This window comes from Sylvia atricapilla, chromosome W, assembly GCF_009819655.1.
Source record: "Sylvia atricapilla isolate bSylAtr1 chromosome W, bSylAtr1.pri, whole genome shotgun sequence".
Lineage (NCBI taxonomy): Eukaryota > Metazoa > Chordata > Aves > Passeriformes > Sylviidae > Sylvia > Sylvia atricapilla.
This window is the reverse complement of record NC_089173.1, coordinates 11,537,749-11,552,883: the sequence shown is the minus strand read 5'-3', so window position 1 is coordinate 11,552,883 and position 15,135 is coordinate 11,537,749. Positions and strand designations below refer to the sequence as shown.

Sequence of the window (15,135 nt, the reverse complement as noted above, 5' to 3'; positions counted from 1 at the left end):
ACCTATTTTAATTTCCTCTCTCTGTGGTCTTTTCATCTACCTGGGGGTATAACCAGTTCTGTATGTTCCCACACCTTTGAAATTGGATGTTATGTTTACTGCTTTGTCCTCCTCTGTCCTGCATACTTGGAGAAGGGGATGGAGCTTTCAGCACTGTTTATTCAATACCATTTTATGTCACAGTCATAGGCATGCTTTTGGCAGGGAAAATGCCATGACCAGAAATGGAAGGAGGGCCATTTTTGTTTGGCTTGCTCCAGCTAAAGGACCTGCAGACCCCAACACCCTACACCCTGCCATTTTCCCCCATTTCCCATCCCTCCAGGATGTTTTTGCAGGACAAGGGGCTGAGGAGTGTTGCCTCAAGTTTGCCTGCTTTTCACTGTTTGCATTTTGTTCTCACGCAGCTTCAAGTAAACTATGTAGGTTTTTAGAAAATTATCTTTGTTTACATACTTCTCCTCTCTAGGAGGAGAAAGATGATTGATGGCGATGTTCACCAACGAGGTCGAAGAGGTGGCTACATATGTAGCCAATCTTGGCCTGTCTGTAAAATTGTATATATTATGGAGTCAGAAAAATAAAGTAGAAGCTTTCCTGCTTGACCTCCTGCTGGCCTGCCTCGTCCTTTCGTGCTCCTAACAGCAGCCGCAAGTTTGACCCTCCGTCACAGAGGAGAGACATCGACGCCGCTCCCGGAGGATGGTGCTGAAGTGACAGCTCTGTGATGCAGCTGAGACCAGCAGAGCCAGGGCTGCGCAGCTTTCGGTTCACCATGGGACTGGTTCTTCCCCCCCCCCTTCAGGGTGGCAAAGTGACCTGGCACTGATTTCAACTGAGTCCAGCCAAGCCAAGAGGGAGTCCAGCTGAGCCGGAAAGGAGCCCAGTGAGGTGATAGGAAGAGGCAGCGAGGTGGCAAGAACCAACCCCCACACACACCCCCAGCATGGCAGACCAGTGGTAGTTGCAGTGCAAGAACCTGGTATTGAACTGAACTCAGCAGAGAAAGACAGTCACTGCCACTGCCACCACCGCTGTAGCAGAGACAGAGTAGGAAAACTTCCACCACAGATCTGGAGCTGCTCCAGGCAGCACCAGCATCCCCCCATCCCCCATTAAAATTGCTCCATAAGCCCCCACCATCTTTTCTTTGTTCCAGGGGGGCCACATGATACTGTTGCCTATTTCCCAACCTGGAAATGAAACTTGAGATAATTTTAGTAAGGAGGTAATATAAAAGTGGATCTTTATTCGAAGGCCTTCCGGGGCAGTTATAGAAAGTTGTCCACAAAAGTCCAACCCTCCAGGGGTGAGTACATTTTTATAGGTTTTAGGAAATTAGCATAATTGATAAAAAGCACCAACTAGGAGGACAAGTGGTGATGCAATTCCCTCCCCAGGTCAAGTCCCTTCTCTAGAGTCTCCCCCTTGGTACTAGCTGTACTTTGTCCATGAAAATGTATCTCAAAGAGTTGTTCTCAACCTTGGTTCCCAGGAAGAACCAAGATAGTATAGGGGGAGCTTGAGGCTCTGGAATTTGTTTTGTCTTTCTGCCTAGGGAAAGGTCGTGGAAAAGTGCTGGGAAAACTAGACACTAATACAATAGGCTACAAAGCTACAAATATATATGTGAAGAATACAGAGAACATAGAAAAGAAAAAAGGGCAAATCCCAAAACATCATCAAGACCTTGCTTTTGTTGGTTAAACCACACCCTCTTTTGTACATTTTTTTTTATTATCGTGTTTGTTGCTATTTTATTTTACTAAAATTGCGTCTCTAACCTTTTTTAACCTCTTGTAGCTTCATTTTTGGGTTTTTTTCTTCCCTCCACTGTCATGAGGGAGGGAAGGGGGAAGGGGCTCATTCAGTCTTAAACTTTTCCTCACTGTAAAATCCTTACATCCTTTCATCTTTGAAGAGATGTCTACTCAAACTAGATATATTACATTAGGGGTCATTGGTTGGCGACAGAAATGACACGAACTCATTGAGGTTCATCAACAAACAGCCAAGAGTTTATTACGGCTGTTTATTACAGCTATTCTTTTTATAGGGGGTTTGAATTTCCCAGGTTTAGACAGCTGATTGGTCTGAGTCTTAACACCAACCCAGCTCCTTGATCAGGGATACATTAGCAATTAGGATCGAATGGGGTTGGCTGAGGTCTCTGCTTGGGTTTGAATCTAACCTATCCCAGCCTTATCCAGGGACTTGTTTTTACTTCTAAGCTGGTCAGGTTTGGGGATCTGATATGACTATATTTATCTGGCAGCTGCATGTCAGCTACAACCATGACAAGATATACATAATAAATTCACCTCCTCTCAAATTTCCTGCTTGGCTACCAATTCTTCCCTTGTGTAATACAGATGAGTGAGTGGTTTCCAAGGAGTACATAGTGTCATCTGCTTCAGGCCTGCCCAGCATCCTCCAGGTTACTGCTAAAGAGACAGCAGAAGTAATTGTCCTTTTTTGTTCCCTAAAAAAACATTTAAAATATAGAAGCTATCTTTTTCAATTGAAATATTTTTAGTTAATTTTAAAAATAATTTATTTATTGTAAAAGAAATAATTTGGTCTGGTTTGTGTTTGCCATGCAAGTATTATTTAATATGTCCCAACACAGCTTCACTAATTGTGGTTAAGAACCTTCTTAGTATTTAGAGAGGACAGACAGGAATAGGATATCATTGAGGAACTGTAGTTCAAAAAACACTGCTATATATGGGACTTGAGAAAAACAGGGTTTTTTTTTACAAGTCTTTGTAATAATGTCAGAGCAGATGTGTGAAGTAGCATGGCCAGAAACTAATGGGATTATTGTTTTTTATTTCATTGACTGACTTCCCCTATGAAAAAAATTAAAATTTTCCTTGGTGTGTGATATTTATGTCCAGCCTATAGGCTTTATTTGTCACAGTATCATTGAGTTTGATTTATTTGCATTAGATGGTCTTGTTTCTTTATTTTAAAGGAGATTAGGCACAGTCTAACTCAGCATTGTAATAAAATAACAGCTGGAAATCCTAATTACATTGGATGTTCTTGATGCAACAATCGGACTTTGTTCACATTTGTGTGATAACACCATAACTGGAGCTATTGAGACTGGATAAATTCAGTGGTCATCCTGTATCAGGTTGTAGAGAATAAATTGTTAGAAAGTTGATACAAAGTTATGTTATAAGTTAATGAGGATGGTGGATTGTTGGTTGAGTGAGTTGTTGTGTAAATTCCCTTACCGTCAGGTATGGCCCCGGATGCTTCCCTCTCTTCCGAGACAGTGAATCCCCCGAGACCATGAGGAGGAGGATGACATCACTTAGTATTCAACTGTCAGATTCCCATGGTGTAGGAGAATCCGCAGACGGCTGGGACAAGGAATTCTGCCAACCTGTATATTCTAGAATATGTGGTTTTATTGCAAGTGTTGTGGGTAAAAGGGCCTTGCCTTCAGCCACCAGCCTCGGCTGAAGGAAAGTCCCAAAGAGAGAGGGAGAAAGAACAGCAGGGTGAGAGCTGAGAGAGAAGGGAGCGAGAGAGCAAAGGGCAGGGGTCAGAGCGCAGGGGGAAGAGAGCAGGGGTAGGAGAGCAGGGACAAGACAGCAGGAGAGAGCAAGAGTAGGGGGAAGAGGAAAAGTAAGAGAGCGAGGTCCTTGTTACAATACATTATATCTCCTTTTGTGATGAATATTCTAATTTACAGTGACCAACCAATACAAGACACAAAATCCTGTAGAATCTACATACAGCCTATAAGAACTACTACATTACCATACTGTGTTATATTTTAAATTCTAAAAACGACTCTTTAGACTTCTGTTTTGCTACACTGACCTTTGGATCCCTTAGCCAGCAGAAAGGTATTGTTCAATCAAAAGGGATTCTCCTTCAGCTAGCTAGGCCATTGTTTTCAGGTTATATTGTAACTAAGACTCGGTATCCTACAACTCAAAGTAAGCTTTCATCTCTATTTTGATTATAGGTTTCATATTTTCAGAATCTTTTGCTAAGCAATCATATTTATAAGGTTTCCCTGTTTCATCTTCCCCAACACCATGGGACTTAGGGAAGAGGGAATTCGTCTAGTGGAGACCCCTAAAAGCAACGAGCCACGACCCTCGCGCAGGTAGAGCTAAATTAAACTTCTAACCAGAAGGGACATCGGACGACATCAAAGCTCTAGTCAGTACTCCTTGCCTTCATCACCCTAACCAAAATGAGTCAGGAGTGACATGGGGACCCTGAACCTGAAACCGGCAGGCGTCTTTGTGTGGAATTCCGTGAGGAAGGGATACCCCGATCTGCCAGACGACAGAGCTGACATCCTCCTCCTCCACGCTGTATGGGAAGCAGTGGTGGTGTGCGAACACCTTACGGGCCCCCTTTCCCAGACTGTCTCCAGTAAAGCTGAAATCACTAAGGAGCTGGTCTCCTAGCATTCATAACAAGGTGATAAACAGAAAATTGGATAACTTAATCTAAAAAGATTTTCCATTTGAAGTGTTTCAGTCTTTTTTTTTGTTCACTTGGGAAATTCCTTTTTCAGCTGATTTCTGAGTTATGTAAGTTGTTAAACATTGGCTGTATTTGCATTTTCTCCATCTATAGGTCATCTGGATACAGGCTTCCTTGCAAGTGACAAAATATCTTTAAGTAATGCCCAGATCAATGAAGAAATTAATATCACCTCTTCTGATAGTGAAGTAGAGATTGTTGGAGTTCAGGAACATGCCAGGTATGAATTCCTTTTTCTTGTTCTAATATTTATTTCATTTTATCAGAATATCTGTATTTCCAAAATTGATAAAGAAAACAATGCTGACTTTCTCTGCTGTAGTTATCCATCCATAACTGATGCCCAAAAGGTAGCAAATGTTGCATTCGGTTTTTCTATTCCACTGGTCATGGTAATATCACAATATATTTTTCTTTAGAGCATTGCCAACCTGATAAGTATTCTTATTAAGCTTGTGATTAGATATCAAACATTAACAGGCTAAAGATATGTAGTATTAAAGTACCAAATATTGAGATACCAAATGTATAGACATCAGGATTTCAGATTTTAAAGGCATAGTGTGAATATGCAAATAATGAAACTAAAATATTTATATAGGTTCTTTTTTCCTTTCAAAATATTAGCTTTAAGCATGTAATCAGGTTCCACTGTAATTAATCAGTAGTTGTAAAAATGCTGTTAACTTTTCAATAGCTTATATCTTAAGATAACCCCCTTAGAATGAAAATCATCTCTGTACGAATCTTGGTTTTATTTCAAGATACAAGAGTTCAAATCCCCAAAGTAGAGGAGGGTAAGGAAACCAGGTTTCTCTCAAGCTCAGATAGAAACTGTCCAGCTGTGCTTCTGATGTTATTCTTACTAGGCATTTTTTTGACATTACTCTTAATCTTGAGTCTGTGATCTTTCTTTGGCTTAAGATATTATGAAGCAGTTGAACGAGACTGGCATTTGCATATAGTATGGAGTGTTAATTTGATGGAATAAAAGCAAGTTAAAACAGTATACAGACAAGCTCCCTCTAAAGCTAGTCTGCTGCCTGGTGGATGTGGTGGATGCTTGGAGTCAGAAAAGGCATGTGAGGGACAAAGCAGAGCTGTTCCCTGTTGTCCCTTCACCACATCTTTTTTGGTGAAAGGGAGAAGGAAGGTGTGTAGGACCCAGTTTCCCAGGCAGGAAACTACAGATAGTGTGGGCCCAGTCCAGTGCTGTTGAATATAAAAAAAAAGAAAATTTAAGGTCCCAAAGGAAGACATTTATTCTTTGCTTTTAGAATAATGAAAGTCCTTGCATGGTTAACTCTTTTGGAAGATACTAATTCCTTAGGAAGTAGCTCTCCTGACTGTTTATCCAGCAGATCCAGGACTTGTGCCAATAATAAGCAGTGTGGTCTTGTCCTCCAATAGTAGTTTGTGTAAATCTGTCTAGCACTATGTATGCACAACCCTTTTGTTTGAGGTCCCCTATTCAAAACCTTTCCATGCCTCTTGCCTCAATAATATTTACTGTGTAAAAGAATGGAAATGTGAAGTAAATGCAGAATTGCCATTTAAAATCAGTTTTAGTAGATATGAACTGAAATAATTTCAACAAAGACAAACTTAAAGCATACTTTTGTGCTTTCCTTTGTTCATGTAACCATCTATCATCTCCCACAGACTAGTTTTTACTGTCTCTATTGAATACTCACGTTTCAGTTGTTTAAATCCTATTTAGAATTCTATTTCTCTTGCAGGTCTAGGCTTACAGTTATGAAGTACTGATGGGCTTCTTTCAGGGTTGTCTTTTAGAAAAGGTTTAGGTTTTGATCAGTATTTTTACGTGCTTAGTATGGTGTTTGGATTCTATTCTCTTGCTCACACTGTTTTTTATCATGCTCCATATTCCATGCCATTATTGGACTGGTGTGAGTTGTGACACCTTGGAGTTTGTCCATCATTTGTAGTTTTTCAGATTGTTAATGTATTGGTGCAGTTTTTCATCTTTAGAATATTACTTGGCATCTATTTAAGACGCCAAGACATTTGTTTTAGTTTGTTTAATTTTCAGTTGTCCTTAAAAGTATTTCTTCTTAAAAGAAAGAAATCAGATACATTTGTTAGAGTTCCAGTCTCTTATTGCTAATTCTTTGTAGATATGTACTTTAAGTATGTATTTTTAAGACTGAAAAAGTAATGAAAAAGTCATTCTAAACATCAAAACATCACATACAAAACTAAATAGTGTATCTGAGAAGGCAATGAGATATTTATATTCAGAGATGTTACAGCTCAGAGAATGAGATTTTTCATTCTATTTCATGAAACTCTAACAAGAACCAAGAGAGATGAGCATAACCTAAGTAGTTCTGGAGAAAATAAATTGCATGACCTCAAATTAAAATAAATAAATGAATAAGATGTAAATGTCGGGGATATTTGAGTAATGCATAAAATTTGTGTTCCTGAAATCAGTACATGCACATTTACAAAGAAATGAGAAAAGCTTACCTCAGCAGCCAAAACACCTACTTATGTGTGCAGCCACCATCAGTGCTTATAAGAGGCAAACTAATTTTTGGAGGTATCAAGTTTTCCTAGTGTTTGTTTAAGACTTACAGGTGGAAATTATCATCTTAAAGACTCCAGTAAATTCTTGTCATCACTTAATCATATAACAAAATTGGTCTTTCATCATGTTGGGGTTTTTTACTAATTATTATTAGCTTGTACTTCAATCATAACATATCTACTATAAATGGAATAGTTAAAAATACTGTGCAAATAAGTAGATATGTACCTCGCTTCAGTAAGACACTTGAGTGTGTGTTAATGAGACTAAATCATGTATTTAAAGATAGACTGTAAACACTGAATGTTTCATTGTTTTGTTGAAGTCGGGTTGTACTGTTATCAGTGAGCATTTCTCAGCATTATTGTAATTTTTGGTTAAGAAGACAAAAAGAAATATCAAATATAATGGCTGTAAAAATGTAATTGACAAGCTTTCTTTTTAAATTATTGTAATGAAAGTATCATTACCTCCTTATTGTAACATGGGTTTGAATTCATATAGAAAGATAGCTTTTATTTGTCTCATCCAGCCTCACTTAAAATTTTTCTCTTTTTTAAGTCCAGCTGGTAAAAGTGCTAGCAGGAAACTATACTTCTCAATAATGCATAGTATTACACATGATGGGGTAGACTTCTTCAAGATCCTTGGGATCATGCATATATTTTGTAAGGAATATCACTTTATACCCACTGGCAAAATTCAGTTCTTAAAAATAATTTAATCACCACCACCAAGTTTAAATTTAGTCTCAGCTTTGTTTATTGGGTATTTAAGATGTCATAGACTCTACAAATGGAAAAACCATGAGGATATTTTAGAGACAGGCATGTTAATAAGATGCCTAAGTGATAAAACACTGCGGCTAAGAATCTTGCTCCTGAATTCAGTAGTAGCTTTAATCCTTTGTGGTTTTTGCCTTGCTACAGGTATGTGCATCCCAGGGGAGGTGTGATTCAGAGTGTGTCTTCTTGGAAGCATGGCTCAGGCTCACAATACATTAACATTCAGCAAACACAATCATGGACAGCAGTGACTCCCCAGCAGAACTGGTGTTCACCCCCAGAAGTAGTAGACCTCACTTTGGATGAGGAAACAAGACGCAAATATCTACTGTAATGCAGTGTCCCTTTGTTTCTGTCCCCACCCCTTCTCCCCTTTGTGACATAGAAGTTCATTGTTAAAGCTTCAGCTTCAGAAGCTCCCTTTTTGGCACTACAAAATTCAAACTCATGATCTTTTTCATTTCCATAAGAAAGTAGTATGATTTCAATATAATTTAAAATGGTTTTGCCTGCTCAAAGAAAGATTCCTCCCAGGATTAAAACCTAATAGCACCAAATTTAGAACACATCTACAATTAATAACAGGTGCGTGTTAATCTGAAAAAATAACTGTGTGCAGACTTATGTCCACCCATCCTTTCCCACCTCCAACTTCAGAACATTTTTAATTTATCAGTATATTGAGTTTGTTAGTAGAAGTTAGGGTTTTGCTGTGTGAACATGAGTGATTTTGAGAAATGCTGTGTCATCACTGATATCAGTGGAACTGGGGATATTCAGTACTTCTGAAAATTGGGCCAAGAGTATTTTTACCCAAGCTCATTTGGTTATTTTACCAGCAGGAGGGACTGTCTTTAATGCAAACGGCCCATAACATATGCACTGAACAGCTTTTATTTTAAGCATTTTTATTTTCAATATAATTTATAGTTTACACTCCAGTTCTGAGTATTCCATTTGACTACTGTGTTTCACTGATCATTTCCCATGGCTTGCTATGGTTTAAAATAGTAATAGTAGTGACTTAGTAGCAGATGATTATGACAAAAGCACAGGAAAAAGAAAAGTAATAAAAAGGCCCAGCATCCCTCTCTTTTTTTAATAGAGCTGAATTTTTTTTCCTAAATCTGAGTCTTGCCTGGAGTAGAAGAAGAGAAACAAAACAATTTGCTTGTAGTCCTCATTTCTACTGTTGCTTATTTGCTTCATTCACCATCTCAAAAAAAAAAAAAACCCAACCCCAAACAGATTCCAAAACTCCAGTCTGGCAAAGCACTTTGGCAGCTGTGTAGCATTCAGCAGGGACAGTTTGCTGAAACTAGATGGATCATTCAAGTGCTTAAAACTCTGTCCTAAAAGATGTTGCAGGATCAAAACTTAAGGCTGTGATTTTTTAAATTATTATTATTATTTAAAATAGATCTGTACTATTTTCCTGGCTTTAGGTCATGTCTCATACTAGTTTTGGAATTGTTTTTTCAGGTATTATTCAAGAAACACTTTCTTCCAGAATATTTACTGAAATCAGTGGAGCTACTTACTTTAGCAGGCTGTAGTTTCTGTAGTGTGTATGAAAATTCCTGCTCCTCACCTGTCATTTTGAGCCTTTCTCAAGGCAAAAACCAAAGATTAGACTTTACAAGACTGTATTCACTTTAAATGTTTATTGTGCAATTAAAACATCCCTTTGTATTCCAGATGTTTCTAGTGGGAATTTTGTACAGCTCTATCATCAGATTTTCTGCCATTTGATGCTGAACAGGCAGTAATGAGGACATGGGAAGTTCAGTTTTCTTTTTGTGTTGGCTGGTTTCTAAATTTTATTTGACCTCAGATAATTTTATCTGCAGGCAAAAAAAAAAAAAAAAAAAAAAAAAAAAAAAAAAAAAAAAAAAAAAGCAGAACAAATCAGACTGCACTTTAAAGAACAATTAGGTAAGGGATTGATAGTTCAATTTCAAGCTTTCTAAAACATTGAATATATTGCATGGCCAGAAAAATGCATGTGGTGCTTCTAGTGACCAATTCCTTCCTTTAGGGGAGGGAAAGAGGGAGGGAAAGAGGGAGTGTGGATGGAGCCCATTCACAGTGCAGTAGGGAAAAGCCCCATGCTATTTGGGCACTAAAATCAGTAGTGGCTGTCAATCTTTTCTCACTGTATTTTAATCATGCAACTCAGCCATTGTTTAAGTGGGCTAGCACACATTTTGTAACAGTAACTTTGAAACAGTTACATACTGTGGCTGCTTTTTCCTGTTTCACAAAGTCTTTTGAAAATCAGTTGTGCAGAAAGTTGCAGAGACTCATTTGTAGTCCTATGAAAAATACAAACTCTCTTCTTTTTCAGTTTGTATATGATGTGACTTCCATGTATATATAAAAACAACTGCGTCTTAACCAAGCTTACTCCAGTTGTGCACTGTGTTTGTTTAAACAATTCATATATTGTAGCCTGATGCAGGTTTTCTTTTATTTAAAACACTACATATTTTTTCTTATTCTTAACAAATTTGAAAGGGTGATGGCTAATCTGAAAACTGCAATCACTGGGTAGCTAGGAAGTGGTTTGGTTTTAATTTTTTAATTTATTTTTTTTTATTTTTTAATAAGAGCAAAATGTGCCTGTGTGATTTTGCTCTTCTCAGCAGGAAAGAGAAATGATAGCCATTGTATGGCTAAGAACCAATGCACTTGGGCCTGATCCAGAACCCATTGGAGTTGATGTAGGGTTTTCCATGAACTTAAGTATGCATTGGCTCAAGCCCTTCAGGGTTTAGCAGTTCCTGAATTGCTGGAGTGTGAACTTGGAATCCTCTATAGTGAAAATAAATCATCGCTTAGAATATAAATGTTTAAAAAGTGCAACTCTAGTTAAAAATTCTAGATTGTTCTCGACAGTCATTATTTAGTTCTAATTTTCCATCTAGTATTTAATGGTCTTTGAAGAAAAAATAATAATAAAACAGAGTGGGTTTTTTATATATATAAATATATATATTTTTAGTGCAAGATAAGACCTTCTGTTTTTTAAAACAAGTCTGTAGCATAAAGGTTAAACTATTTTAAGACAAAATAAAACAGTGTATTATTTAAATAATATAAATTTGTTTGGAATTTCTTTCTACTTTCATCAATTTGCTTTGTCACATCTCCAAACTAAAGCCCTACGGTCTGGGTTACAGCTGTCCAAATTCAGCACTGTTCTCCATTGTAATGCATTTGATTTTGCCCATTCAGAATGTAAAACTGATTTCCTGACCACAAAAGCTTGCTTTTCTGTCAAACCGGGGCAGGACCATCACTTCTCCCTGTAACACTGATGGGGGATGCCAGAGGATGTGCAGGTACCAGTAACAAGCAGCTGCTGCCCATCATAGAACCATACAATGATTTGGGTTGAAAGGAGCCTTAAAGACAGTTGGCAGGGACACCTTCCACTTGACCAGGTGGCTTCAAGCCCATCCAACCTGGTCTTGAACACTGCCAGGGATGAGGCAGCCACAGCTTCTCTGGGCAACCTGTGCCAGTGACTCATCACCCTCACAGTAAAGAATTTCTGTCTAATATATCTAATATAAACCTGCCCTCTGTCAGTTTGAAGCCATTCCCCCTTGTCCTATCCCTCCATGCTCTTGTCCAAAGTCTCTCTCCAGCTCGCTTGCAGCCCCTTTAGATACTGGAAAGTTCTCTAAGATCTTCCCAAATCCACCTTCTCTAGGCTGAATAACCACAACTCTCTCAGCCTGTCTCCATAGCAGAGGTGCTCCAGCCCTCTGAGAATCTTTGTGACCTCCTCTGGACTTGCACCAACAGGTCCACATCCTCCTTGTTAGGAACCCATTGTGCTCTGCAGGATCTCTTCTAGGCATGTGGTTTCTGCACAGCCTCCATCTCCCCACACATGGCAGTCCTTCAGGTGTCTGAGCAACCTTCACATCAGTATTTCTCTGACTGTATTCCCTTGTCCCATTCTCCCAGCTTTCAATGAGCTCCCAGCTGGTCAATGAGACCAATGTCACACTCAGATTTTCTCACACAGCCAGATAGTGCTGACAAGCTCAGACCTACTGCCATTTGAAATGGATGTGTAGACTAGCTATGAAGCTCTAGGCAGGTCCTTGCAGACCAGAAGAGGTGGTACCAGGCTTAACCACTAAATTATACCAGGGAATTTGCAGCCACAAGAGAAGGATGGTAAGTATAACTGCTGTGCTAAACTTAGGGTCCCACTGCCTGCCAGTCTTCTCATAGGCAATATGGAAATAACAATAATAATATAATAATAATAACAACAACTCATTACATTTCCAGCTGAATAGGGAGTTTTTATCCTCTGAGAAGGTTCTCAATGGTGAGAGGAGAGACATTTATCCATGTATTTTAAATATCAAGATGGGTAATGAGAGTGAATTGAGTTGGTTTTCAGCCCCACTGAGTTCTTGGCTTTTGTGAAGCTTGAAAATACAAATTCTGGGTCTGGTGGTGATTGTGGAGGTGGACACCAGACTTGAATATTATTTCATGTATATCACCAGCTGAGGGAAAACATTGCTGTGGAGTTTGGTGCAGATGTAGGGAGAGGAGAGCTGACACATAATTTTTTTTCCATCACCAAGACATACTCAGTGTCTTTAGACTTAAAGAGAAATAGAATGGAAAGCTTAAAATTTCTTGTATGGTACATGGCACCTTGTGGCTCAGGCCACTTTGCTTTTATATGTAGGAGCCCACATGGCTTTGCGGGAATTGTCATTTCAGGGGCAAAATAAGAACTGATAAAAACTACCCAGAGGTTTCATTTTGTATTGTTTTCCCTAGTGAATCTGTTGCAATGCAGAATAATTTTGTGGCTGAAAATTTAGTTTGTCTGCCTTGAAATGGGGACTGAAAGTGTTTTATTAAGTGGATTAGTTCCCCAGTTCCCTGGAGAATCTAAATGGTGTCCTTTGCTGAGTTCATCACTTCCATTTGCTGAAATACCACTTGGTTTTCCCTCTCCTTTTTAGGGTCTTAATTTAAGAATGTCAGCTGCTGTGGTTTTCTCTCCAGAGCATCCCAGGGATGCAGTTTCCCTTCTGTCTGTAAAGGAAAGGTGCAGCATGCCTGCAAAATGCAAACTTGTGATGGACAAACCCTGCTGTTGCCTCAAGTTTGCCTGCTTTTCACTGTTTGCATTTTGTTCTCACGCAGCTTCAAGTAAACTATGTATGTTTTTAGAAGTTATCTATTGTTTACATACTTCTCCTCTGGGAGGAGAAAGATGATTGATGGTGATGTTCACCAACGAGGTCGAAGAGGTGGCTACCTGTGTAGCCAATCTTGGCCTACTTGTAAAACTGTATATATATGGAGTCAGAAAAAATAAAGTTGACAGCTTTCCTGCTTGACCTGCTGCCTGCTTCGTCCTTTCGTGTCGCTAACAGTGACATCTGGTGACCTTCCGTGGGAAAGGAATTCAGCCTTCTGTGTATCTGAGGTAACAAGTGGTAAGAGATGATGACCTCTACCTCTTCCTCGGATGATGTCCTCGTGATGGACCTCTGGTTTGGGGTCCTAGAGAGGGAGGAAGCCTCTGTATCTAGAGAGGACTTCCAAGACTTGTTCTATTATGCTAGAACCCATGGTTTTCTCTGCAGCATTCAGGCTGCTTTCTCCACATTGGAGTGGCGGATCTTAGGGTCCCGCCTACTCCACCTTTTTAAGGCGGATTCTGGGGTGGATTTTTTGAGGTTGCTAATGACCTGAAAAAGACCGGAAAAGGTGCTGCTCGGTACGCAGCTTCCCAGTTCTGGGGTTTCAAAGGATGAATCCAGCCTGATACTGTCTCCCGGGCTAGGTGCCAGGGGAGATGGTGGTGCCTTTTCTCCTGTCCCCGCGCCGCGGACGCGCCGCTGGAGCGGAGGGGATTTAGCCCCCAGCCCCGCTCGCACGGTGCCGGCGGGAACACCGATTCCCGCCCCACGTAGGCGCAGGAGTGAGGAAAGCCTGTCCTCCCTCAGGGCACCAGCTGAGGAGGGCACGGGGTCCGTGGGGCGGATCTCGCCCGTACCCGCACCCCGCAGGCGTTGGAGGGCAGGGGATGTTCGGGCTTGTGAACGCCCAGCGGGACCGGCGCCACCAACCCCCATGCCACGGCAGCAGAGGGTCCTTCCTCCCCTCCCCGTGCATTCCCGGTGCGGGAAGCACCAAAAGCACGTTTGGACCGGGAAGGGGAGGTGCTGATGGCGGACTGTCCACACTGTGGGATTTCCACGAGGTATTTCGTGGAGGAGGACGGCGTGGGTTCGCGCCGTCCCAGGGGATCGAGTGAAGTGGCCCTGGACCCTCGCGGTGGGGACGAGCGGTCCCCCCGCGGCTCCGGGCACGGCTCCGGGCGGCCGGCCAAGTCTGCCCGGGGAGGCACGGCTCCGGAGAGTGAGAGGCCAGTCCCGCAGCGGGCGGGAGGGCCGCCCACCATTGGAGTTCGGACGGCCGGAGGGACCATGCTGGGAGCGGTACCCGCAGCCCCTCTCGCGGCCGCGGCTCCGCCGAGAGATGCGTGGGGGAGGTGGCGCTCGGGTGGCCTTCGGGCTGTACAGCCTGGCTCTCCAGTGAGTCTTTCACCCCCCGCGAGCCCCCCTCCTTCCCCCGTGGATTCTCCCCCCGAATCGCCGGTGTCATTGGAAGCGGTGCCGCACGGCAAATCCCTTGCAGCGCTGCTTTCCCCCCCTGCGATGAGCCAGAGCGGCGCTGCGCGTACCACTGCCGCAGCCGTCGGTGTAAAGGCGGCTCCCGGCTCCGCGGTGTTTACTTTTAGAAGGGACGGCACAGCCGACGACAGGCCGGGGTTCACCCATGGCAAGGGGTCCCGGGATGCCGGGTCGCCTTCGGGTGGCCGTTGGATGCTGCCACCGTGTCAGGTGACGGTCCGGCCGCGGGACCGTACACGGTTTTGGGAGGATGTCAGATCCAAGGCTGATGCCGTGGTTTGGCACGGCGCCCCCTGAAGGGCAGGGATGAATTCCCCAGCTCTGCAGGTGCTGCAAGACAGGCACCTGCCTCTGTCCCAGTGGAGTCCCCGGGACAGGATTCAGAGGACGATGCCTCGACGGGCGGTCTGCGAGCTTTTCCTGTGCTTCGGGAAGCTGGTCGCAAGAAACATGCCCATTTGTCTTGGCAGGCATTGGTTGATCTCCGAGATAGGGTCGGTAAATACGGTCTGGGGTCTCCGGAGATGATGCAGGTACTCCGGCTGGTAGACATGGACGTGTTACCTCCTTATGACATTCGGTGCTT

At 41.9% G+C, this 15,135-nt stretch overlaps 1 protein-coding gene across 1 annotated transcript in view; it reads left to right on the top strand.

Moving 5' to 3' along the window:
• Positions 1–8,793, top strand: part of LOC136373351 (protein ARK2N-like) — a 61,115-nt gene extending 52,322 nt beyond the window's left edge. The window contains exons 3-4 of the mRNA XM_066338252.1: positions 4,615–4,741; positions 8,005–8,793. Of these exons, the coding sequence (XP_066194349.1) occupies positions 4,615–4,741; positions 8,005–8,194 (317 nt within the window). The 3' untranslated portion in view covers positions 8,195–8,793. The remainder of the gene's footprint in view (positions 1–4,614; positions 4,742–8,004) is intronic.
• Positions 8,794–15,135: the final 6,342 nt, after the last annotated feature.